This window comes from Thermobia domestica, chromosome 10 (genome assembly GCF_964235325.1).
Source record: "Thermobia domestica chromosome 10, izTheDome1.hap1.1, whole genome shotgun sequence".
NCBI lineage: Eukaryota > Metazoa > Arthropoda > Insecta > Zygentoma > Lepismatidae > Thermobia > Thermobia domestica.
Genome location: NC_137463.1, coordinates 33,788,837 through 33,814,486, shown reverse-complemented (window position 1 = coordinate 33,814,486; position 25,650 = coordinate 33,788,837). Strand labels below are relative to the sequence as shown.

The 25,650-nt window shown below is 32.9% G+C and overlaps 1 protein-coding gene across 1 annotated transcript in view; it reads left to right on the top strand.

The window, feature by feature from the left end:
• LOC145661958 (alpha-L-fucosidase-like) overlaps window positions 1-13,555 on the top strand; it is a 29,826-nt gene extending 16,271 nt beyond the window's left edge. Inside the window, exons 6-9 of the mRNA XM_081727309.1 lie at window positions 6,821-6,961; window positions 8,440-8,602; window positions 11,844-11,976; window positions 13,324-13,555. Of these exons, the coding sequence (XP_081583435.1) occupies window positions 6,821-6,961; window positions 8,440-8,602; window positions 11,844-11,976; window positions 13,324-13,422 (536 nt within the window). The 3' untranslated portion in view covers window positions 13,423-13,555. The remainder of the gene's footprint in view (window positions 1-6,820; window positions 6,962-8,439; window positions 8,603-11,843; window positions 11,977-13,323) is intronic.
• Window positions 13,556-25,650: the final 12,095 nt, after the last annotated feature.

The following is a 25,650-nucleotide window of genomic DNA, read 5'->3' as shown; positions in this document are numbered from 1 at the left end:
TCCACTATTAATGGCTTCTTTCCGTATTATCTCTGAACCGTATAGAAAAACATGTTTATACATGTCTGGCCACAAAACTTAACAAGTTAAATGTTCAGGTCGGCCCATAAAGAAAAAATGATATCATACGATACGGATTGTTTTCAATATCAACATATAGGCCTACATATTTATAAATGTTATCGTTATAATATTTAGGAGATTTATTTCTACTTAAGAGTAATATTAAATTAATAAATTTGTGTCGTTTGCACGCACTAAACGTTTGTTACCGATATAGAAGAAAATGAACTTTTACGGGGTACGAACGCTTTAGATGTGCTTTGCAAATTCCTAAAAAAAAAAAAAAAAAAATAGTTATACCAAACTTTGATTGAACACGATTTGTTTATGAAACTTTCAGTGTGACAATATACATGTACTTCAGCTACTTTTTAAAAGCATACTGTAAGCAATTACAAATAATTAACGTAATTGGACTCTCATACAAGCGCTACTCGTATTAGAAACCTCGGCCCAGGATTGATAATTTAGCATGATCTCACCAAAATAACATGGGCATGAGATTTGGAACATAAAATATAAAAGTCTTTATAAGACAGACGCATTAAAGTCCGTAACTAGTTAAAGAAATATATTATAAGTCTGGAGGGAGTTCAGGAAGTTAGATGGGAAGGAAAGGGTACAGTGTAGAACGGAAACTTATTGTTCTAAATGTATATCTTTCAACAGAACATAACTAGGGGTGTCCACAAAGGGGGGCTATGACGCAAACTGCATCATTGAAATATTTGGGGAGGTTAAAAATCTATATAAATATGTTTGAGGGGGTGTAAAAAAGTAATCGAAAAAAAATTTTCATGCAAGAACACCTACGGATAGACAATTGAGGGGGAGTGCGTCATGGATATGAGGGGGGAGGCACCACTGACATAACAATTACCATATGAAAGAAAGTTTTTACGAAGAAGTAGAAGGTGTATTTAAACAATTCCAGTGATATCCTATACAAGTTCAGTTAGGAGATTTCACATGCAAAGGTAAGACGAGAGGATATTTTCAAACCGATTATAGAGAATGAAAGTCCGCATACGGAAAATAATAACAACGCCGCTGAATTCGTAAACTTTGCAACATCCAAAAAATCTTATCGTAAAGAGAACGAAGTATTACATCTCGACATTCGTAAATATACTTTGAACTCACCAGATGGAAAGAGAGCACTTAATCAAACAGATCATGTTTAGTAGATAGGAGAAAACAGTTTAGCATAATTGATGTTCGGTCATTTTGAGGAACAAACTGTGAGACTGATTACAACCTCGTTGAAGCAATGACAAGAAACAGAAAATCATTGAAAAAAAAGAAAGAAAGAAAGATTCAGCATCTGAAAACGGAGAAATTACATTTAAAGAAATTAGAGGAGTGTCAGGTGAGAAGGGAATGCCAGATTCAAGTTTCAAATAGATTATCGGTTTTAGAAGGTTTGGAATGCACTAATATTCAGGATACTTGGGTTAAAATTAGAAATAGCTTTAAAATTTCAGCAAAAGAGAAATTGAAGCACGCAGAAGTATAAGGGAACGGCGGGAAAAGTGGCATACAAGTCATAAATGGCGTAATATTGTCAGAACAAAACACAATAACAGAATGTTTATACACATATGGAAAGCTTGGATCTTCTGCCATATTATACAACAAAACTGAAATAAAATGATGAATCATGTTGGTGATAGACGAGATTTAATGTCGATATGCGACAGTCCACTTTGCCCGCATATAAGCGGGAAAACTCGAACGTGTATGTGTGTAGTGTAAAAATTGTTGTTTGTTGAAATAGTCGCGAATTTAGTTAAGACATTGGTTGCGCAACTATTAACTTCGGAGAACAAATTATGAAGTTACAGATTTGTAATACTTTATGTTTACAATACATTTGTAAGAAATGAAATAGAAAGTAAAAATAAAAATATTCAAGGAGCTTTTGCATATAAATGTCTATTCAAACGATATGAAAATCTACTCAGAATACAGCTCATTATGTTCACGTAGTTCTAAAAGTGGCAGTTTAGTACTGAAGAATCTTGACTGTCCGAACAATTATCATGAACCCACTCAAAACAAATCATACAATAAAGCCATGCTTGAAGTAATTATTGCATGGCAAGTTGGCGATATGAAATTACATAGTTATAATACACTCTTAAATGGCAAGTCCTGTGTAAGAAAGAAAACAGGTAAGTATCGAATATAAAAATGTAAAAAAGCTCATGTGTAGAAACACCTTCATACATTAACACGAACCATCTAACAGCTGAACATTTGCCTACACAAACTGCAAGTTATCATGGAAGGATCTCGAATGCCAAACAGTTTTCATGAGCCCGCCGGAGACAAATCATACAGTGAAGCTGGTCTTCACATGGAGGATCTACATATTTTTCATCACGAATAAGATAATTGTAAGCAGCATTTGCAGAAGTGACAGTTGCATTCCATTCCATACGTATCTCCTTGGGAGATTTCTTCGTCCGTTTGAACTGTTGTTCTTCAAGAGACTTCTTCACAGGTATATCCTTAGCACTTCAGCGTGGTTTGTCTGACGTTTCCATATTGCCTTCTGCTTTGTGGCATTGGTGATATATATGCAACATGGGAGAATGGTAGCGGAGAATCACAATGATTTTTTGAAGTGACGTATCTGAAATAGGAACAAAAAGATCAGCCAGATTATTTTCCTGATACAAGTTTTTATTTACTCGAGTTTGATCCCTAAACGTGGAAGGTGAATCTTGTGGGAGAATATTTTCATTCTCAGTGATTGTGTTACGTGGTGCTAGGCATGGCATGAAGTCCGAGTCATTAAATACATTCTCATTTATTAGGTTAACTTTACATCGCACAATACCATTCACAACAGTTTCCATTTTTACAGCACGAAGATAAGCGCTCTTAAAAAGCTCAGCAACATGAAAATCGGTGATGGATTGTCCAGGATGGGCAGACAGCTGTTGCTGGCAAGCACTGTTGTAATATTTCTTAAGAGGTCCGAAGGAGACATTTAGGGATTGTAACCTATGCGTCGTGTGTGGCGGAAAACAAATGGCAACAATACCAAGTTCTTTAGCTAAATCTAATGCAGGGAGTGACGATTTATGTGTCCATCTAACAATAGCAAAACCTTTTCATCCTTTGAAGGTCGAACGTGCTTCATAAAATGTCCCAACCATGTAATAAGTAGTTCACGAAGACTTTTCGAATACTACTTGAATTGTTTGTGTGTGTGTGTGGAAGCGGGCGAAGTGAAACAATTCCACTTTGCTCGCCGTCTGTTATTCCTCTTTGCCTGCGTCAGCAGGATTCAGATTTAATACCTCTCCAAATCAAGGTTTTCATCAATTCACAAAACCATTTCATCTATTTCTACCATGAATAATACTGTACTCATCTAATTGCAAAATACGTATTTCAGTTGAATATTCAGGAACTACAACCCTTTTCTTCCTGGCCTTCCGAAAACTTGTCTTTTCATGTCACACGATTATCCTCTATTACTCATGCGCAACGCAGCACATGGAGTTTTCCATTACATCATAGCGTCATGCCACTTGCTTCTCTTCAGTGCTACCACCTGTGTCTTGATGTATAGCGTTATGTTTCTGAAAATGTCAAATTCCGCTTTGCCCGCACGTTTCACTTTGCCCGCCCTTTCCCTACAGGAACAAATCATGGCTCGACTAGGAATTCACAAAACTAGCAGAGAATAGAAACAGGCAAATCTGCGTAGGGTGTGCAATCTGAATGACATAACTGCACAGAATTTCGTTGACATCAAGCGGGAAACTTCCAAAACTTTTAGAATAAAGACACGTATCTCTTATAAAGATAAAATTATTGAGCTTGCAGAAAATTGTAAAAATAAAAACATTCGGGGGATGTATAATGGCATCAACGAATTTACAAAAGGTTATCAACCTCACGGACGGAACCTATTAAAGAAAGCGGACGGAACACTTCTCACGGAAACAGATAGTATTATGAATATCCTATATGGAAAAATTTCTTTGACAATTTGATTAACACTCAGTGCAAAAATAATATTCGTACAAATGAAATGCATACAACAGTACCAGAGCCTAACCAAACAGAAATAGAAATTACTATAAAGAAATAAAAGAAACACAACTCTCCTGGTGTAGATGATCATCTGGAACAAGGAGGAATTGCCACAAGACTGGAACAAATCAGTCATTGTTCCAATTCACAAGAAAGGTGACAAAACTGTTTGTAATAAGTATCGAGGCATCTCTCTTTTGTCAACATCCTATAAAATCATCTCAAACATTCTATTAGCAAGATTGATCCCATACGTAGATGAAATTATTGGAGGTTATCAGTCTGAATTAGGCAAAATCGATCAACTATTGACCAGATATTTACTATCCTCAAATACTCGAAAAGAAATGGGAATACAATACTCCGGTACATCAATTATTTATAGACTTCAAAAATACCAGACTCAGTTAGAAGGGAAACATTATATAATATTCTTATCGAATTTAGAATATCGAAAAATCTACTTAGATTAATTAAGATGTGTTTAAATGAAACCCAAAGTAAATTCAGAGTAGGAAGGTACTTTTCGATGAGTTTTAACCCCACGATTGGACTGAAAACAAGAAGATGCATTGTCACCATTATTATTTAATTTTGTTCTGGAACACGTTATAAGGAAAGTCAAAGATAGCAACCAAGGCCTAAAGATGAATTTTACTCACCAAATTGTGGTATATGCTGATGTAAATATAACAGGGGATGATACAACAACAATGGAAAAAAGAAGTGGTTTTATTAAATGCAGCAGGTAGTAGTTTAGAAGTGTGTGCAAAGAAAAGTGACACACTGAAATTTGCCACGACTATAATACCACAAATTAAGAACATGTTAAACTATCAAATAATACTTTCAACAAAGAGGATATTATTTTTATTATTTTTATGACTTATAAAAATAGTAGTAAAATAAATATTTTAAAACTAAATTATAATTTACATATTTTTTATTTGTAGAACAACTGCTATGTGACTTTCTTTCTAAATATTAAAGTTATTTACTTTACACAAGTTATTGTGTAAATTTGTGTATAGAGAAATGTGATAAAAATATATGTAAATACACATATTTACTATTTTACTACAGGTATAGTAAGTGCATAATTTTAGCACTAGTTAAAAAACAAAACAACCTTTTTTAAGATCGGGATTAGTTGCAACGCTAATTTAATACAAAATATCCATATCAAACTGTAAAGCCAATCTCAACATTAAAAAATACAAAAATATATTATTTACTAAACTTCTATTAAACCAACATCTATAAATCTAAAGTATATACTCGTTTCATATTCATCAATACCTAGTCATAATTCAATACTTAAAAAGTTTCAACAACCACAAATAAACATAAAATTACACGCATTAAAATCATTCCTCCACAACTCTATTCTTTCATTTCACCATAAACAAAATATTCATAAATGCTAGCCTAATATAAAAATTATCAATAACTAAAGTTCTTGATAAAGTTAATTATTGATATAACTACAATACCTCTCGCGTACTTCCCGTTCCATATTAATCATAAATAACTCATAGGCTAACCGCATGGTGGAGACTTATTCCCATTTTTCAATCCCAAAAGCATTTCTACAGTTCTTAAATATAGTTATTTCAAAAGTTTTAGCCAATAATTCAACAGTTTTTCTTCTTAATTCTTAGGGAAACACTTCAAAAGTCAGTGAAGCAGAAAGAAGAGTTACAGTTCTTTATTTAATTTTCTTGAGTAATGTTTATGTTTGATACTTTTTATATGTTAATATAATCCTTAATATACGTACATAATTCTAATTAGTGTAGAATTATTTCAGTGTAAGAACTTACCAGAATTTTTATTCACGAAGTGACATACAACAGAGTTCTTGTAAAATTAAATTAATCCCTATATCAGTATACTGCTTTAGTGTCATATCTAAATGGAAATATCTATAATTATTACATGCTCGTGACCAAGAGGCTAACATCCCTGTTTTCTGTGCAGTTGGTGCTGAATTTGATCCCAGTTGAAGACACTAAGCCTCGGGTGGAATGTCCGAATAGTGGTTTGGATCCACTTGAAACAATAAGTTCTTATAATAATAATAATTTTTAAAAATATAGTTTTAGCATGATTTGTCAGCAGCAAAGGAAAAGCTCCAATCAGAACTTCTTTAATTATTATATTAAGTACATAACCTTCGAAACCTACCACGTGTATATACCGGGTTACTTAAGAAATGTATACACTTTAAAAGTATTTTTTAAGGATTCAGGGTCTAGTTCTATCGTTCAGCAAGAGAAACAGTTGGCGTAAAAATATTAATCGATACGATGCGATGCAATCAGCTGAAAAAGTACAGCGATGATGAAAGTACGACTGTCATTCGAGCAGCGAAAAACATTGTGAAATGGCATTGGAAGTTCGGGATATCTGTGAAGTGGAACAATAATGGAAATAGGAATATGGAACTGAACCGCCAACACGGCTAAGGATTGCTTCCTTTATTACGCGATCATTTAAAAGGGAAGGAACAGTGGTAGGTATGCACAAGAGAAGTTCAGGTTGGCCAATCACATACACGCTCACCACAGTTTCTTTGAGCTTTGTAAGCAAAGGTTTTCGAAAAGAAATCATTTTCCATATGTTTAACAATAGATTAGATTTGTTTCACAGTAAATACACCGTATGTATTATAATAAGCTCATTAGTTTGTTCCTAATTGCAGGTGTACTGCAACCTCATAAATGGGAAAATGCTTTGACATTGGATTGGAAATCTTGGGGCTATCGCAGAAATGCAAAATTGTGGGATTACATGACAATGGACCAGCTTCTTGACCAACTGGTGTCGACAGTCAGCTGTGGAGGTAGGAGGTACTTTTGTATCTTACATAGTTTGTAAAAACTGTTGAACGTAAATATTGTAAATATACGAGTAGAATACACCAAGTGTTATCGTATTTTAATATCTGACTAATACTTCTAGCCACTGAATTTTATTGTTTCCAAAATATCGTTTCAAAAGTGTAATTAATTGTATATAACAATCATACATTTGTAGTTCATTTCAGAGCTGAATCTTGAGTTGACATTAAAATTTCTTTATTACAGTTTATCTTACACGAATCCTAACATACAAAGTGTATAGATCAAATACAACATTAATATATTTCTCAATTATATTTGTATGTGGTATTACGGTTGACAACTCACCGGTATTTTTATCAGTCTCAACTATATATTTCACGGTTTATAATACAATTATTCTTCATCTGTTTTAAGGATTATAAGCGGGTGCCAGTAATTTTATTTTTCAGAGTTGGAAGCCCTACATAGCTTCCCACTGGTAGTCAATCAGAAGATAATTTAGTGCGCGCTTACATACTTCAAGAATTTGTTTTAGTTACATCGTACATCACATATAGATATATATTTTGTATTAGTTCCAGAGGAGTACTATCTAATGCCAAATACACTGTATTAATAGACATCCTCGTGTGTTTCACTCAAAATCGCTTAAGAAGTTTCGCTAAATATCGATGTAAAAATTACACTAATACAATTGTGCTAACACCAATCTAAAGCATATTACAAATAAAAATAACTGTACTTACTATGTGAAATGTAAAGAAATGTAAAAAGTGTCGTCAGAGAAGAAATATAATCAAAATTCCAGGATTTCACTTGCTTGAGTACAATATGAACAATAAACTTACGATAAACGAGAGGGGTACAGTGGCTTAGAGTAACTCACCACCTACGAACAAACTGTTTACCTCTGGTGCGATAGATAGCTGGTATGATTCTAAAGTAGTTTGTAGCATACAACATCAGGTGAGTGGATTTTCTCGGGGTTCTTCCGTTTCCTGTATGTTTTTATTTCATCAATTACTTTTTGCAATTAAAGTTTGTTTCCTTCAGCTTAAGGACATTAATTCCATTTTATATATTTTACACCAGTATATGTAAAGACCTAGAAGCAATTTGTAAAGATGTTCCATATATAAAACTTTTCTACTGAGCTACTAGATCATTGAGATATTCAGGCTACACATCTTAAGGAACAATTGCTTATAACAACACAGCTTGTGCTCGTGCGTCCCGTATATATAGTAAAATATTTTAAGTATAATTATAATTTGCACGATCATATTATTTCAAAAATTGTTCTCTATTGTAAGAGTAAGCTATATATATGTATGTATAGTGATGTATAGTGTGTGTGTGTGTGTGTGTGTGTGTGTGTGTGTGTGTGTGTGTGTGTGTGTGTGTCACATTTCGCTTTTGAATGAAGTTACTATAATACAATTGTTCCTAATCTACTTCTTATTTTCTGCTTATGAAGGAAATATTTTGATTAATGTTGGTCCAACGAAAGATGGGATGATCGTGCCAATTCAAGAACAAATATTACGCAATTTAGGATCATGGTTGGCAACAAATGGAGAAGCTATATACAGCAGTAAACCGTGGAGTGTTCAAAACGATACTCTTTCATCCGGTGTTTGGTAGGTGAATCGACATTTATCATTACATGTTACTTTCTATTTATTTACTCATTATATCATAATATAATAAGTTTTCAATGTCCAAATATGGTTGTTTGCACAATATAGAACTTATTACCTAAGTAAAATGTATATTATTAAGAACATCAGCACATAATAATATGATTGCACATCAGCACATAATAATATGATAGTTCCGCTAAAAAATACAATTATTTTGTAAATTTCTTGTGTATATCTTCTGAAATATCGAAGGACATCAACACTCGAACTCTTTCGATTGCAGCCAGTGCAGGTGGCGTTGTCCTATAATTCAGCTCTCTTAGAGGCGAGATAGTGTGCTGGAAAACGGTCTACACTATGAGGGTTGATTTTGCGTGATGACCTGTACATACACCAGCTCCATCGGCGTACTTCATAACTCACGTTAAGAGAGTGCGCCATCCTTGATAACACACGTTAAGAGTGTTCTATCCTTCATAAACCACGTTAAAAGTATGTCCCATCCTTCATAAACTACATTAAAAGTATGTCCCATCCTTCATAAGCCACGTTAAAAGTATGCCCCATCCCCCATAACCCACGTTAAGAGTATGCCCAATCCTTCATACCCTCGGAGCAACATAAGGACGCAAAAACATAACAACTCGAACTTTCCATTGCATCGTAGAAGCAACTATTCTCTCTATATTAGAGACCTTTAAAGCGTACTAGTTCTCTTTCTGATTATAAAAATGGTATTCTTTGTTACTCAATTTTTAATTGATAGAACTTGCAAATAAAGTGATGGATTTAATTCAGAGGAGGTCAATTTTATCATATTAATCTGTGTAAGTATATAAGGTATCTGCAATGTTTCCTCAGAAAAAATATACATAATGTTGTAAAACCCATGGCTATACTAGCAAAATTACTTTTGTATTTGCTAATAATAATAATAATAATAATAATAATAATAATAATAATAATAATAATAATAATAATAATAATTATTATTATTATTATTATTATTATTATTATTATTATTATTATTATTATTATTATTATTATTATTATTATTATTATTATTATTATAGTTATGCGAATAAATCAAAAATATGTAAAATCATTACTTGGAGCTAGGAATTTTAGGTGCTGTACCTTATTTGTTTCATATTAAAACGCCCAAACTAGCTTGTTTTGAAAAGAAAACATTAACTAAAAACTCCTGTATATTGATTGCACCTTTTTGCACACTTTTTTAAATGCAAGCACCGTATCTCAATGTCATCACATTTTTGTATCAAAAGATCCAATATATTTCAATCAAAATTTTTCTTGTGGGCCGTATATCTGGAGAACTACATACAGTGTAGAAAAACCCAAACTATCACTTAACTCAGTATGATGTTCCTATTCCGTAGAAAATAAGAAAACTCGATTTAGGTGCCGTTCAAAAATTTTGTGGCCCCTGATCCAAAAACTAATTGTTGGCCAAGATCGCAATCTTTTGATCCACTTTTGGATCATTCCTAAAATTCTTGTTTAAAATATTTTTGGCTCCTTTGCTGAATGTTATTCCTATAGTAATAAAGCAAGGGACAGTGAATTTGTGCAACATCACATTAGTTTCGCTCCAGTGAAGTCCCGTTAGGTGAAAGCTGTTGAATAGAAAGTAGAAAGAGGTGACCACATTGGACTGACAATCAGAACTTTCACCAATCGATATTGTTGACTGCTTTTCTGCTTACAAATATTTTCTTAGTGGCCGGAGGTGCATCGAGGAAGTTACATAAATCGTAATTTCAAAAATCACCAATGAGCATCATAGAAATGATAATATGAGAAAGATATGTTACTCGATAAGAAATGCGCCAAACAAATATGTAAACATTCTAATTGGGAAGTATGTGAGTGAAGAGACTTTTGAGTACCTCAAGAAGATAGAGGGATAACATGGAACAATAACGTAAATTGGCAGAATGAATCTTATTTTACTACACTAGCCTCAAAGAAGAAGATAAACAAATGGCATATATATGTTGTCATAGTAACACTTGTTACTACGATCTGTGGTATTGATATGTGAAATGAAATAATAATAATAATAATAATAATAATAATAATAATAATAATAATAATAATAATAATAATAATAATAATAAATATAAGGATTAAGAGATTTTAACTCATTGTTCTTTCGAAGATAGTTGAATATTCAACTATTGTATTTTATATTGTAATATTCCTTACATGACTCTGTTTACAAACAACTAACATGTTTGTATTTATAAACAACAATATGTGAGTCCTACTACGAACTACCACATAAGCAGACTACAGGAACACCAGCGATACCGTCAGTCGTTTGTAGAGGAAGAACACCATCGCCACTGCCACACTAGAGTAGCTATATAACCGAGAGAACATCAGTGTTTGGCTGGTCTAATCCATTCTCTTAGGTTGCCTGGAGCTTTGAGAGGAACCTAACCCAAAACCTTAACTTGCTCGGAGCTTTAGGCCTCTTATTCTGCCTTGGAACTCTGTGAGACTCCTAACCTCAGCCACCCAGCTTGCTTGGAGCTTTGTGGCTTTCTAACCTCTCCTGCTTGCTCGGAGCATTAAGGATCCTAAGTCCACTCCACCAAGTTTGCTCGGAACTCTGTGGAGATCCTTCTCTAGGCTGTTCGGGCTTTGAGATATCATATTTTGCTCAAAGTATTAGAAGATTTTCATCATAATAATTTTTATAACATATTGTTTATAAAAGGGAAGGTCCTGTAATAAAACTTGGTAGTGGGAGAAAACGATTCCGAAGTATAATTGACTATACTTGGCTTAACTAAGTTTTCTACATTTAATTATCTATGAAAGAGCAATGACTTTCAACTTTTTAAATCTTCGTATTTTATTATTTTCGTTTCTTCTCTCCATATCATTACTACAAATCGTTGTAACAAGTACTACTATAAGAAGATATTGTTACCATTTCTTTATCTTCTTTCAGAAGAAGTGTTTAAAAATAAGACACTTCCCACCAATTTACTATTCCGTTAATTTCTGGAAATGTAAAATAAAATTTTTACTTAAATTACAATGATACCTATTACATTGGGTAGGAATCGAATATGGTGCATTTTCGAGTTTTCGTTTCTGAGACAATGAACGTTAGGTTATCTTAAGTCATACAAATAATAATAGTAATAAGATAGTAATAAATAACTTAACACGTTGATCTGATTCCTCCATGTTTCTTGTTAAGGTATACTCAAAAAGAAGACGCTGTGTATGCAATGTTCTTGGAATGGCCAGTAGGCGATGTGATTACACTTGGTTCTGTTGTTGCCAATGATGCAACTAGAGTGACTCTTTTGGGCTATTATGGAGATCTTGAGGTAAATAAACTTTTTGAATCACATTTTCCTTCTATTGTGTTATTCTATTTACCTTCACGTACCTTGATGTCAAATTAATATCAATGTTAAGTCTTATATTATGTAGTAATATTTTTTAAGAACTGGAAACACTGTTTCTACGAAATTTAGATTTCATTTGTTATTCAAGATGGAAAGTGTTGAAGAGAGACGGTGCATAAGGCACGAGGCACGAACATTTCTTCCAGAATTTTAAAGTTAAGTTTGTTATTTAAGTGCACACAGTGCAGTTATTATATGTACTTTGTGGTTTATTTGAAGTGTTAGTTAAAAACCAGGGATTAGTAGGGTACAATAAAAGCTAAAAACAAGTATTGGAAGTTTCCATTGTTAGAAGACAGTCCATTACCAGTTAAAGTAAATCGCGAACATGTAAGAACATAAGCATAAACAATCAGTAATGTATGCTTTTAATCTTAACGACTTTTGTGATTTTAAAGTTGCACAAATATGTTGGAATCAAGATGATTAATACCTCAAACCATACTGTGATGTATTATAATTACTTTGCAAACATCATTTCGTGAAGTCAATTTCTTCAGTTCTAAGACCTCTTTCACACTATCTTGTCTTCCGTACGGTTTACAATACCATTCTTGTTCTCTTTCATTCTCAAATTTCGTTTTTGAGATTAGGCAGAAACACAAGCGGGATCTTATCCATAGGGAAATAAATTAAATGTGTTAATATATATAGTGCTGTATGGTTTATCGGTTTCCATTGGATATCATTCGTACAAAATAATCCAGATGGCTTTAAAAGGGTGTTACAAGTTGCAAAATGATTTTCCATTCCTTGTTTTTAGTATACCACGAACATATCTCTGCTAAAGAGAGCAATTGCTGTTTTCATGTTTAAGTGGTAACAAGTATGTTCTGCATAAGAAGCGACTCCCATATATGGCGCATTCAGTTGATAGTGGAATCAAATCTACTTTTCATCGATCATTTTCGACATATTTCATCTTTAAGATTTGAGCTCCTTTCAAACCTTAAAAGATTCGTGTCCAGATATTATAACTAACTCTTACAATGTGAAAAACAGTAATAACATTTCCATATACTTAAAAGTGTGTATGACCAAAGAGTAGCAAGTACCAGAAACAGGTCTGTTCCTGTAGCTTCTGAGAAACTTGAGCGATTCACGTTTCTCACTGATCTCCATTATCCCGTATCCTGTAACAGTCTACATGTTATAACCTTCTTGCCTGGTGATATTGAATTGTTAATTTTTTGTGCTTTTTCTTTGCGTTTAATGAATAGAACTGTAATGAAATATAACTAAATATATGCTTTCTGTTCATTTCAGTGGGTGACTACTGATCAAGGAACACAAGTAAATCTTCCAGCAAAGGTCCCTGGAGAGTGGGCATGGACATTGAAGTTCACAGGATTAACAAATAAATGATGCAAGACATAAGATGAAAGAATGATTATCTCATGTTGGAGAACGGATGCAACAAAAAAAGGGTTAAAATTCAAGTATATAGTTCATACATTCTGTATTGTTAATTGATCATAAATAAATATGTTTTTAAAAACTTTCATCTCCATTATTTTTAATGAAAAATAATTAAAGCTTTATTTTTATTGTCGCTAAAATTCCTCTGTTATTTGTAAATTGTTTATTATAGCTTTAGAAAAATTCAATCTATCTATATCTATCTATCTATCTATCTATATATATATATATATATATATATATATATATATATATATATATATATATATATGTGTGTGTGTGTGTGTGTGTGTGTGTGTATGTGTTACGTTACAGCTATATAACAATGTGTCTGAGGAAGGCTATGTAACATAGCCGAAACTGTAACACATGTATACACTCTTAAAATATATATACTACTTTGGTCAGTTGCAGTTTTATTAACAATTCTCTGTTAAGTGGGCCATACATTGACGTATTTTTCGGACGTAGCCATAAAATTTCATACGCTAGTCTTGTTAGCAGCTGTCAATACGTTAGTGTATGGAACCTAGCGTTAGTTTACGCGCCGAATTTTTATACACTGGAAAAGTCTGGATACTTTTAACTTCGAGCGTAAATACGGCGCGTAAAAACGGCTCAGATGAAAGAGTTTTTGAGCAGCAGGTGGTCTCTTCCACTTTCCAGGCCTTCTCCCCGGTCTAGTTTTATTGTTTTCAGAAGAGAAAATCTGTTCTTGTGTTGTCCTCGCGAATCGTTGCTGAGGTTTGCTGGTAGACTCACCAGAAATCATCATTCCAATCTAGTTTCAGTCTTTCTATACAATACATGATTTCGGCTAAATTAATATTTTCTATTGTACAAAACGAGACATTATTTCCTAATTAAAATTCATAATTAATTTTCAGTACATAGAGAAAAAGGTATTTAAATCCAATACTTCCTAGTCAGAATTCGCAAATAATGAGAGCTCCTCCTTGGCTATATAGTCAGCGTGCGCTTCTCCGGCGCGGGACATTCTGTTCGATTCTCGGCAGGAGCTCATGCAGTGTGGATCCCACTTCTCATATAGCCTCGCTGTTTAAGAGGTCGCTAAATTCCAACCCAATCCAATCGAACATGATGTCTTTCGACTACGAATTTAACATTAAATTTAATATTTGTACATTAGTCCCCCCCCCCACACACACACAGAGGTCGAGATGGTTATAAAAATGAAATCACACCTTTAGAGTTGGCTCATGTTCTGATATTAAAAAGAGAAGTATAACATGACTTTAGCAGTGACCAATTCTCGCCAAACGCTATTTATAAAAGAGAGAGAAAGCAAGAGAAGGGAAAGAAGGTTTGGGCAACCAACAGCAATGTAACTTCCAGACATACTTTCGGGCACTTGGTTCTCTCCCGTCGAATATGAATAAAATGTAACCAGTAGCAAAGATAATTATATTTCACTCTCATGAAGAACACTTTTTCACCAAATAATGTTCAAATGCAGCTCTCTGATATTTTGTTTTGTCCCACGCTACACAGAGAGAAATCTGTTCTCCGGACAGCGGTATATTGTATATACAAATATACCATATCCTCTTGCTTACTATAGAAATCAGTACGTTATCCGTATGCTACATAGGCACTGCCCTTAGATGTTACATCATGCCGTTGCAGGAAGTCTGACATAACAGTTTTCCATATATCACATGCATATATGTACTTATGTTACTTTCGTCAGCTATAGGTTATATACGTCCATTTGTATGTGAGATCCTGCCCGCCTATATTGTTTCATACAGAAAGTACGTATAGATGGAACACTTATACAGAAAGTATTATAAAACATGCGTTATCAGTTATACGTCTGCTGTACGTTAAGTCCAAAAATTACCGGAATTACGCATGTAACCTATCTTTTAAAGTATGCCACCTACATTTTTTCTGTGTACCCATACAATATTCTTAGAAGAAATCATCACCAGCATAGAGGCTAGAGTTACCTACTAGGTATATTTAAGAATAAAAAGTAATAATCCTGACCTTCAACAAGATACTATCTCGATATCTGCCTGATAAAACTGAGCAAAAATTGCGTTTGAGTATCGAAGTTCGCTGAAATTTTTTTGCTATTTCGACCACATGTTGCTTGTTATTTTAAGTACCCTCTCAATCTTACAAGAACTTGTAGCAAAATAGGTTCAGAAAGTCACTAGTTTTTTTCACGTAATCTTAACATTACTCGTGAAAAAGAAAATGTGATAAACCACAATACATAGCCTAATGTTTCTTTCTTTGTGTATTATTTCAAACCTCAGATTGTACACATATTTAAATTTAATAGACTTAATAATCCTATTTCGCCATTAATGTTCACATAAGGGGCGTCATTTAGGGGGACAGAAGGGGCAATTACCCTCCCAGGAGTTTGAGGAATACATATACTTTAATCGATTGTCTACTAATATACTGATACAAAACGTGAAAGTTTTATGTCGAGGTGCTCTTGCCCCCTCAAGCGAAGTCTGAAATGACGCCCCTGGCTCACATACTAAGCCTAAGTAGCACAATCATTGTACCGTTCGTTTTAGTGTGCTTGGTTTCCAACCTTAAAAGTTCTAATTCAATCCAGGGTACCCGCTATGTTGAATATTTTTCAACATTTTATTATATCTCGTCATGATGGGGACTGTACCAACACTTACTTGAAAAGCTTATGTAGGTTCAAAACAGAACATACCTAACACCAAAACTGAAATGACACCCATTTGCAGGAAATAGGAATACACTCATAATAGTTCATGTTCATTTGCAGTATTCCATTAAAGCATTTCTCAACTTTTGTGGTGTGGTTACTATCATTCCTTCCCAGATAAACGTTAACTTATATTGCTACAAAATATTAAATTACAATGCATACCTGACACTTAAATAATTTATTTCACGAACGACTCAATCGTAATACTGAGCTCATTTGTGGCTAAACGGTTAGCGTACATGACTTTGGCGTGGAAGACCCTGATTCGCTTCCCAGTGGGAGCTCATGTGATTCGGATTCCACGTTAATCAATAGGTCTCGTCTCATATAGCCTGAAAGGGATGTTAAACTCAAAATCAACTCAAGTTAATCGTTTTACTATGTTTATAAGTAGCATATCCATCACTGTCAGGAGAATTTATATAATAATTGACGCAACTTCCTACTTAATAGTTTGTTATTGTAGTGGTATTTTTACCACAAGAGCTTTGATATTAATTGATATTTAATTGTTTTCAGTTTCGTATAACATACAAGTTTGTTTACATTTTTCTTTTTACTTTCTGCTTAATTCCTTATAATTACGCTTTCTTACAGTGAAATATGCCTTATGTAATGAATATAAGAACTATGAGTATTAAAAACATACAATTCGACGGGATCTATACACTGAGAAAAATGAAAATTTAAAATAAAACAAATCTGTTTATTTTCTGAACCAGTATGGAAACTCTTCCGACTTAGATTGCTTCAAATCATTGGTTCATAAATTGTGAAACAAATATAGTAAAAAAAAAAAAAAAAAAAAAATTTAAACGAACGAATGGATTTGGTTGAAAGTGTCTTTAATGAGATAACAGTTTAATCATTTGAAAAAAAAAAGTCTGAACCAAGATTGGGTAGTTCTCAATTCATTTTAATATGCAGTTGGATGTTTGTACCAACATGTAGTAAAATTTAAACAAACCAGTCGTTCAGAATAGTTTAACTTCGTTTGAAAATAACCTAATCTGAGTTGAATTGGAGAATAGAGAGTTGTGAATAGCTAAGGTTTGATCCGAATTTGACTACTATAAGTTCGAAATTAAATAAATTAAGGTCTATATTATGGTAAAGCTTCGTGATAATATGCCAAATATCATAGCTACGCCAAATTCATGAAACAGCTACAATCAGTTGTAACAACCCCACATTTTATTATTTGCAGTTTCTTATGTTCCCCTGTAACATATACGTGCAAACCTATTTTTTTTAGACAAATTTAATATTTAATATACTAAATAACTATAACAATTTTAATAAAGTGTTAAATTTATCTTACTTTCCACGATCAATTGTAGTTGCGCAAAAAGACGGATCCATTCGCTTGTAATGGAAAGTACCAGTGACGGAAATTAGGTATGAACACTAAAAAGAGGGACAAAACACTACTAATAGAAAGGGGGCATGTAATATAGTGTAAAGAAAAAAGTGGGGACAGCAATTACCTCCACGCCCGTAATCGCCGATGGACAGCACATTTGTTAATAATATTCCTAATTTAAGTGAATTTTAAGACATTATTGAGGAATAATTTTAGTAGTATTTAATTATATCTGTACGCTTTTATTTGAATCACTTCACTTCAGATCTACAATTAGTTTCATTATATTTTCATTAACTGTTAGTCATCCAACGATGCGTTTAAACATAGAATATTCATTAACAGTCATTATATTGGCCAACAACTTAAATTAATTTGTTTACAATTAACTAAATTAATTTAAAAAACACCAAATTTGTTAGGGGCTATATTTAATTTGAACAGGTGGTTTGGTCCAGTCATTTGAATCAATCATTTTTTAATTTAAAATTTGGTTTACATCGTATTTATTTCTTTTGTATGAACTTACAAGTACGAGGAATGTCCTCAAGTAAGTGTAACATGCGTCATATGTACAAAAAATTTACATGAGTAAAATAAAGTAATATTACCTTGTCATGATATTTACGTACTCCTCAATCGTATAACAAGAATTTTCTAATAGAAATAATTTTAACTTTTGTCTGAACCTTTTCATATTTGCTTCATACTTTATACCAATAGGCAACATGTTGTACAACTTAACACCACCATAACTTACACTTTTTTGATACATTGATGACCGGTGATTACACAAATGAAAATCATTCTTATTTCGCGTATTATGATTATGTACATCCTTATTTGTTACGAATGCCGATGAGTGTTCTTTCAAATACAAAAAGAGACGATACAAATATAAACTATCCAGAGGTAGTATATTGACCTCCTTAAACAAATGTCTACAAGAAAAATTCGGCTTCTTATCACAAAGTATTCTTATGGCTTTCTTCTGAATTTTGAAAACATTAAATCTCTGACTTGAATTTCCCCAGAACATGATACCATATTGCAAGATAGAGTTAAAACACGAATGGTACAAGGTTTTAGCTAATTTTAAATTTACCTTCTTTCTAATAATCCTTAGTGCATAACATATTCTATTTAATTTATTAATAACTGACTCTATATGAAATTCCCATGTCAGGTTATGATCTATAGTAAGACCTAAAAACGAACAGTGTGTTGTATAGTTAATTTTATTTTGGTTCAGATATAGGTTAGGGTATATTGGTTTACTGCACTTGTTATGAAAATTTATAGCAATGGATTTTTCAACATTAACAAAAAGATTATTGTTCTTCATCCAAAGAGATACTTCATTTAATGTTTGCCTAGCATTCTGTTCCAATAATTTTTCATTTTTTCCACTCACTAGCAGAGTGGTATCGTCAGCGAAAAGGGTAACATCTGCCGAAGATATGCTTTTCTCAAAATCATTAATATATAAAAGGAAGAGCAATGGCCCTAGAATAGATCCTTGTGGAATTCCGTGTTTTATATATAATTCATCTGATAAATAGCTTTCTACAATGTTATTATTCTTATGCGTTATTTCTACGACCTGCCTACGATTTTTTAAGTACGAACCAAACCAGTCCCTTCAATCAAATCAAAAGTGTCTGCTTACTGTGTTAAAATGTTTTCAGTAGACCACACATTGAATGCTGTAAATTTCTTTTCTCTTATACATGAACACGGGAGGCGGACATAGGGCGTATTGTGAAATTGTACAGAGAAAAAAATGTATGTGGCATACGTAAAAACGTAGGTTACATGTGTAAATTCTGTAGTTTTTGGATTTAACGTACAGCAAACGTATAACTGAAAAAGTACATTTTATACATACTTTCCTTATAAATGTTTCGAATAAACGTGCTTTCTGTACGAACGAGAGAACTGTATATAAGTGGTCAGGATCTCACATACAGATATACGCATGTAACATACAGCTATCGTATGTAACATACGTATACGTGTGTGATATATGGAAGACTGTTAGATGTCACACATCCTGCAACGGCGTGATGTAACATGTAAGCGAGGAAAGTCTGTAGCATATGGATAACGTATGCTCTGTCAGATTTCTGTAGTAAACATAACGATTCCGTATATTTGTACAATATACCGCTGTCCGGACAACGAACATTTCTCAGTGTATTAATTAATAAGATTTTTTCGTCCGGATATATATATATATATATATATACAACAATGAGGAACATCACAGTCGGATCGCTAAGTGTCAGTAAACTAGACAAATGTTTAGAAGAGGGATAGAAAACAGAGCCATAGCTAGAGATTTCGGTGTCCGGGGCGAAGTAGAATTCGGCGCCCCTACACTCACCTTATCAAGCTTTTTTTATTCTTTTTTCTTTTTACAAATAACATATACAGCTGTTGTTATGCTACGCTGAATTTTTATCAAGCTGCTTGCACAGACTATTGCAACAGCCAAAAGTGATCATTATCTATTCTTTTACAAATAAAAGTTGTTTTCAAGAGGCTATTTTGGACTTTTTGTTAAGCTTACAAAACTGTCTTTGGCTGTACACAAATCCACTTTGAGAACAGTTTGAAAATTTACAACTATTTACGTTTCATATTATCTATAAGAAATGAAATTTTAATACGTTAGAAACTGTGTTTAAAAAATTTTCGAAATTGGTAACGGCATAAATTTCCAGTAATAATTGTAAACTTTTGTTATTTTATTCCGTATGTGACCACATAAAGAAAATTTTAATTTTGATTGTTTTACGGTAAAAAAAATATATATATTTTATGAAATGTAACGGAAGCTCTGAAGGGACCTTCTTTGCGAATTTCTTAATATTGATCGATAGAGGTGAAGAATATGTTTAATGTTTGTACTTGAAATCCAAAATATAGTTTGGCTACTACATATGTTTAAAATTATAGTACTTACTTAATTTCTTAATGACTGAAAATTTTGAATTTAAAGTTACTTATTATTAATAAACATATTAAAATACACAGATATATATATATATATATATATATATATATATATATATATATATATATATATATATATATATATATATATATATATATATATATATATATATATATATATAATTTTGTATGTATGTAGATATAAAAAACATCACACAGCTAGAAATGATCCCAATAAATTCCTTTAAATTGGAAGCATTTCATATGTCAGTGAAATAAAAATAAAGTCACTGGTAGTGATCCAGTGGCACAGTAATAAGGTAGGCAGGGTAGGCATTGCCTACGGGCGCAAGGCCTTTCAGTATATTACGGGGCGCTCCAGGTTTTTAATAAAATGGAAGCAAATTATATAAATGGAGCCCCAAGTTCTCGCGGTCTTTATTTCCGAACATTTCAAAAATAAAAATTCCTGCTCACTTCGCTCGCAGTTTAATACATTTGCGTATCAAACTATTGGCATTACTGTAAACTCGTTGACGTTAAACACTATATGATTAAGAAATTAATCCTCTTGTATTAATACGATATAAGTCCTATATTACATATACTGAACTTACTAACTTTAAATAAAATTCCCCTGCGCACCAGGCTTTCAACAATAATGACAATTTTTATGACCTATAAGATCTGGATTAAAACGAGTTAAAAAGATTTGCCATGTTTAGAGGCACAGCAAAATTGCCACATACCGCGGCTACACAGAACCAAGCACAAGCACCAAGAGTTGGACAAACCGGCAACTGCCCGGGGCGCTAACGTCACGGGGCATCCAAACGAGCACCAATCTACCCATCTGAAGTGACAGATATTGTTCTAAAAAAGCAGATTTTGAACTATGGTTCATGCAGGCCACGATTACCTGTGTATCTTACAAATAAAAATGATGGAAATCGTAGATTTTCCGATGAGTACTACACTTTTCGAAGTAAGGCTGGTGTTCTAGAAAGACTACGGTTATGTTATTCTCCAAGTTAGATGGGGTCTACTGTGAGCCTTGCTGGTCGTTTGCAGATAGGCGGGGACGAAATTTCCGAGAAGAATGGATTAATAGCATAAATACATGGAAGAACTTTTCAAATAAAATAGTAAGGCATGAAAGCTCAGAAACCCATATTCAGTCAGTAATGGCGAAATCTGCATAGGTCAAAAGACAAACAATGGTAAGCAAACTCGATTTGGAAACACAAGCGAGAATTATGGTCTAATTATTGAGAGTAAGAATTAAAACGGGTATTTTGTGTTTTCATTTCCCTGTATTTTGGTAATGTGGACATCAAGAATCTGTGAAAGAATGATACAACTCAGGTAATTTCTTTTGATGTTTTGAAAATCCTTTTTAGAAGACGACAGGAAGTACCTAAGCCCACAAATTCAGAATCAAATCATCGATCTCACTGCAAACAAAATTAAGAAAGACATCTGCAATGAGATTCTAGGGGCTCCTTTTTCAGCATTATCTTGGATTAACGTGACATTACAAAAATCGAGCAAATAAGCATCGCCATTTGCTATCTTCTAAACCCAGTGATCATTTCCCATAGTTCGAAATTGTAGAAAGCTTCCTTTGATTTTTCAATATGGACGAACACTGTGCAGAAAATTATGAAGATTTAATACTAAAAGTCCTATTTTGCCTAGGGGCGCCAAAGACCATTGTTCCGCCACTGTAGTGATCAGTCTTTGAAAAAGACTAAATTCGTGGGGTTAAGTTCTGACCCATTAAGCCCCTATTCTACAACTGTTTCAAATTCAAGAACGTTATTATTCCCCTTGTTTACCTTAATTTTTTAACATTCCCGCGCAAACAGCAACTTGTGTGTGTCTCTTCGATCCTTTCATTTTTCATACCTTTATTCTCACCGTCGTGATTAAAGCGATTGGGTAGAAAAACGTGATTAATTAACCAAACTCATCATCATCAAAACGCCGAATAAGTACGTATTTAATACTGTGATCGTTTCTGATTTTGAAAACGCTCTTGTGTACACTGTAAGTCTTCTAAAGCTCGTTCTGACAATGCTGTTGGAGCATTCTCAACTGGTTTATTCTAATATTACTGTTTTGGCTGAAAGTATATTGAAAAAAGGAGGGGAAATAAAATGTATATTTTTAATTTAACGTCCGACGTTTATGCTCTTTAGGCTAAAGGAAACAGATGGAAAAATAAGACGAGAAGTAAAGAAAAAGAGAAAATATGTGCGTCTGTGAGACTTTAGATATCGAGATTATTTGCAATTGAATAGGAATATAAGCAAGTTCCGCTTCGAATACTTAACTATTACATTTATTGAATGTTTATCTCTTCTCATTCCATTTTTATGGAAAACGTAAACCATATTTTGTAACGAATGGCATATTTATCCAATTTTATATAGGTACAAAATCACTAGATAGTCATACTTTTATTGCGTTGTCGAAGAAATACTTACATATATAGATAAATATATTAAAACAATTTCAAACTTTAAAATAAATTTTGAAGTGTTCTAAAGAATTTTCATGGAATATCCACATCATAAATATGAGTATATATAATATATACGGTTCATATACATATGTTTCATGAGTGTATTTCCAATACATTAGTTTTATCATAGTATTTTGGTAATAAAGAGTGCTTGCAAATTATTTGTATATTTTTTCGTGTATGTGAATATTTCAACAAGACATTTAAAAATTATATTTTCATTTTAATAAAAATCAAAAACAAGTATACTTATTCAACATATAGTGTCGCAAAACAATTCCAAATACTTTTATTCTTGTAAATGTGTCCACATCTTAATATTTTATTAAAAATAAACGAATAACTGAACGAACACAAATGAAAATGTATTACTTATCCAGAAAAAAAACTTAGTGTTATGTTTTAAATCAAACTTTCGAATTCTACAGCAGTGTTACTTAGATATAATTAATCGCTATAATTAGTGAAAATGTAAAGTCAAAGTAAAAGTCTAATGAAGAGCTTGTGAGAAACCATCACTAACATAATTTAATATGCTCATTCAGTGAAAAACCAAACGTAATAATAATAATAATAATAATAATAATAATAATAATAATAATAATAATAATAATAATAATAATAATAATTTCCTTCTTTCTGTTGAGAGTAACAATAATGCACATGCTAATGGAGATAGTGGTGATGACAATGAACGTAATTGTGGAATGAAGAAGGTGGAAAAAACAGGAAAACCCAGAGAAAGTCCACGCGCACGGTGTTTGTCCACCACAAAACCCACTTGATGCTAGCAGCAGAGCTCAAACCAGGTGCACCACGTACAATAATATATTAAGCATAGTATTTCATAGTAATATAAAGAAGTGAATTTCGTTTCCTTATTTCTCTTCTACAATAACAGCTGTGAATACTTCATGAACAGGAATATTTCACACAATTAAATATCACATCAGCATAGAACCTCAATCAACATCACTTATTGCATATTTCAGGTTCGCAAGAAAGGAACAACTTGCAGAGAACATTGGGGAATTGTTTTAGCAAACCCCACCCCTACTACTTACATCATGCTTTCTAATATTTCCCAGTGTGAGTTGTCATTTGAAGTAATTAATGGAAATGCTAAGATATTTTCGGTGACAGTATTACCGAATATAATTTAGACTAGACGAATGTAAATAGAATGTTTTTAAATATTTACAACCAGTTTTGCACCACATGTACGGTTGGACTGTTAATATATACAATTTTACTTAAAGGCTTTTTATCATAAACTCAGTATTTTAAAAGCATTAAGGCAGAATTCTTAACCTATTCTTCGCCAAGCTTGAAGCAGTATATTCTACATCAGGAACTCATTTACAACCAGTTGCGAACATCTTTATATGCTAGTTCCAGGGATATAGGTAAATATTCAATTTCTTTTATAGAATTTTATTTTCTGCCATTCTCTTATATTGAGCTAAGAACTGATCATTCAGAGTTTTCCCAGAGCAAACAGAGCAGTTAAAAAAAAAAAAAAAAAAAAAAGACATTTAATTTCACAACCACCCAGGGTGCAGATCACAAACTCTCTTTTCAGCCAAGATTAAAGAGCAACAACCATTCTTTAATATTCTTATGTAAAATGCATATGTTTTAGACAATGGATATATTGATTTGGATAAATACAGGTAGAACATAGTAGAATGACAACGTAATTTTCCCATTGGAGCCTAACTACTATTCAATTCACAAAGTCTTGCTTCGAACTCTTGAACCAGTTCCTTTGTGAAATGAGCAAGAGGTCCATGAATAAACACTTCGACAATCACATCCTCAGATTTAGTCTCTGATTTACAATATTATAATTCTGCACTATAAACTTTGCAATCCAAATTCGAAATACCATACAATACCAATGTGATTTCAAACTATTCGAGGGTTCTGTAAATATGTATATTTTGTCATAGCGTGAATGTTTAAAACGAACAGCGTTTTTTATCAAACTAAACTTACAACTGTTGGTACATTGACGCGTTCGAGAAACCAACTGCAAGAAGAGGAAGAGCAGCATACAAGCAGAATGGAGAATGTCTTCTGACTACAACTGTTACTCATCGAGCTCGTATTTTCTCTTCCCAAATGTAGTGCAAGTGAAATAAATGTGAAGTAAAGATTTGTTTAAAGTTGTGTTAACTTGTTAGAAATATTTTAGTGCGCTAGTTGCATGAGTTAAAGGTAATTTCGAGAAATTATAATTACAAGTGTTAAACGAATTATCATGTCGATTTTTTGTGTTGATTTCTTTTATGAGAAATGATACAAAGCAATAAAAGTAGCTCCAGGTAAGATTTCTTGTATTCTTGTTAGACGCTTATGTTTGCATGCAATGTGTACGTAGTATTTTATCACACGTTTCCCTATAAATCCAAGGCTTACGTCACTGAGAAGCCGATACTTAGCTTCCTGCTTTTATGCATAGTTTTCTGATAAGAGTTCATTTGTTCAATCCTCCAGGGCAATTAGTTAGAATTTCTGTGTGACGCAACCAAGGGTCGAGCCAGAAATCACAAATAGAATAGAATTTCTGTTAATTTTCAGCGGGCTCAAGCAGCT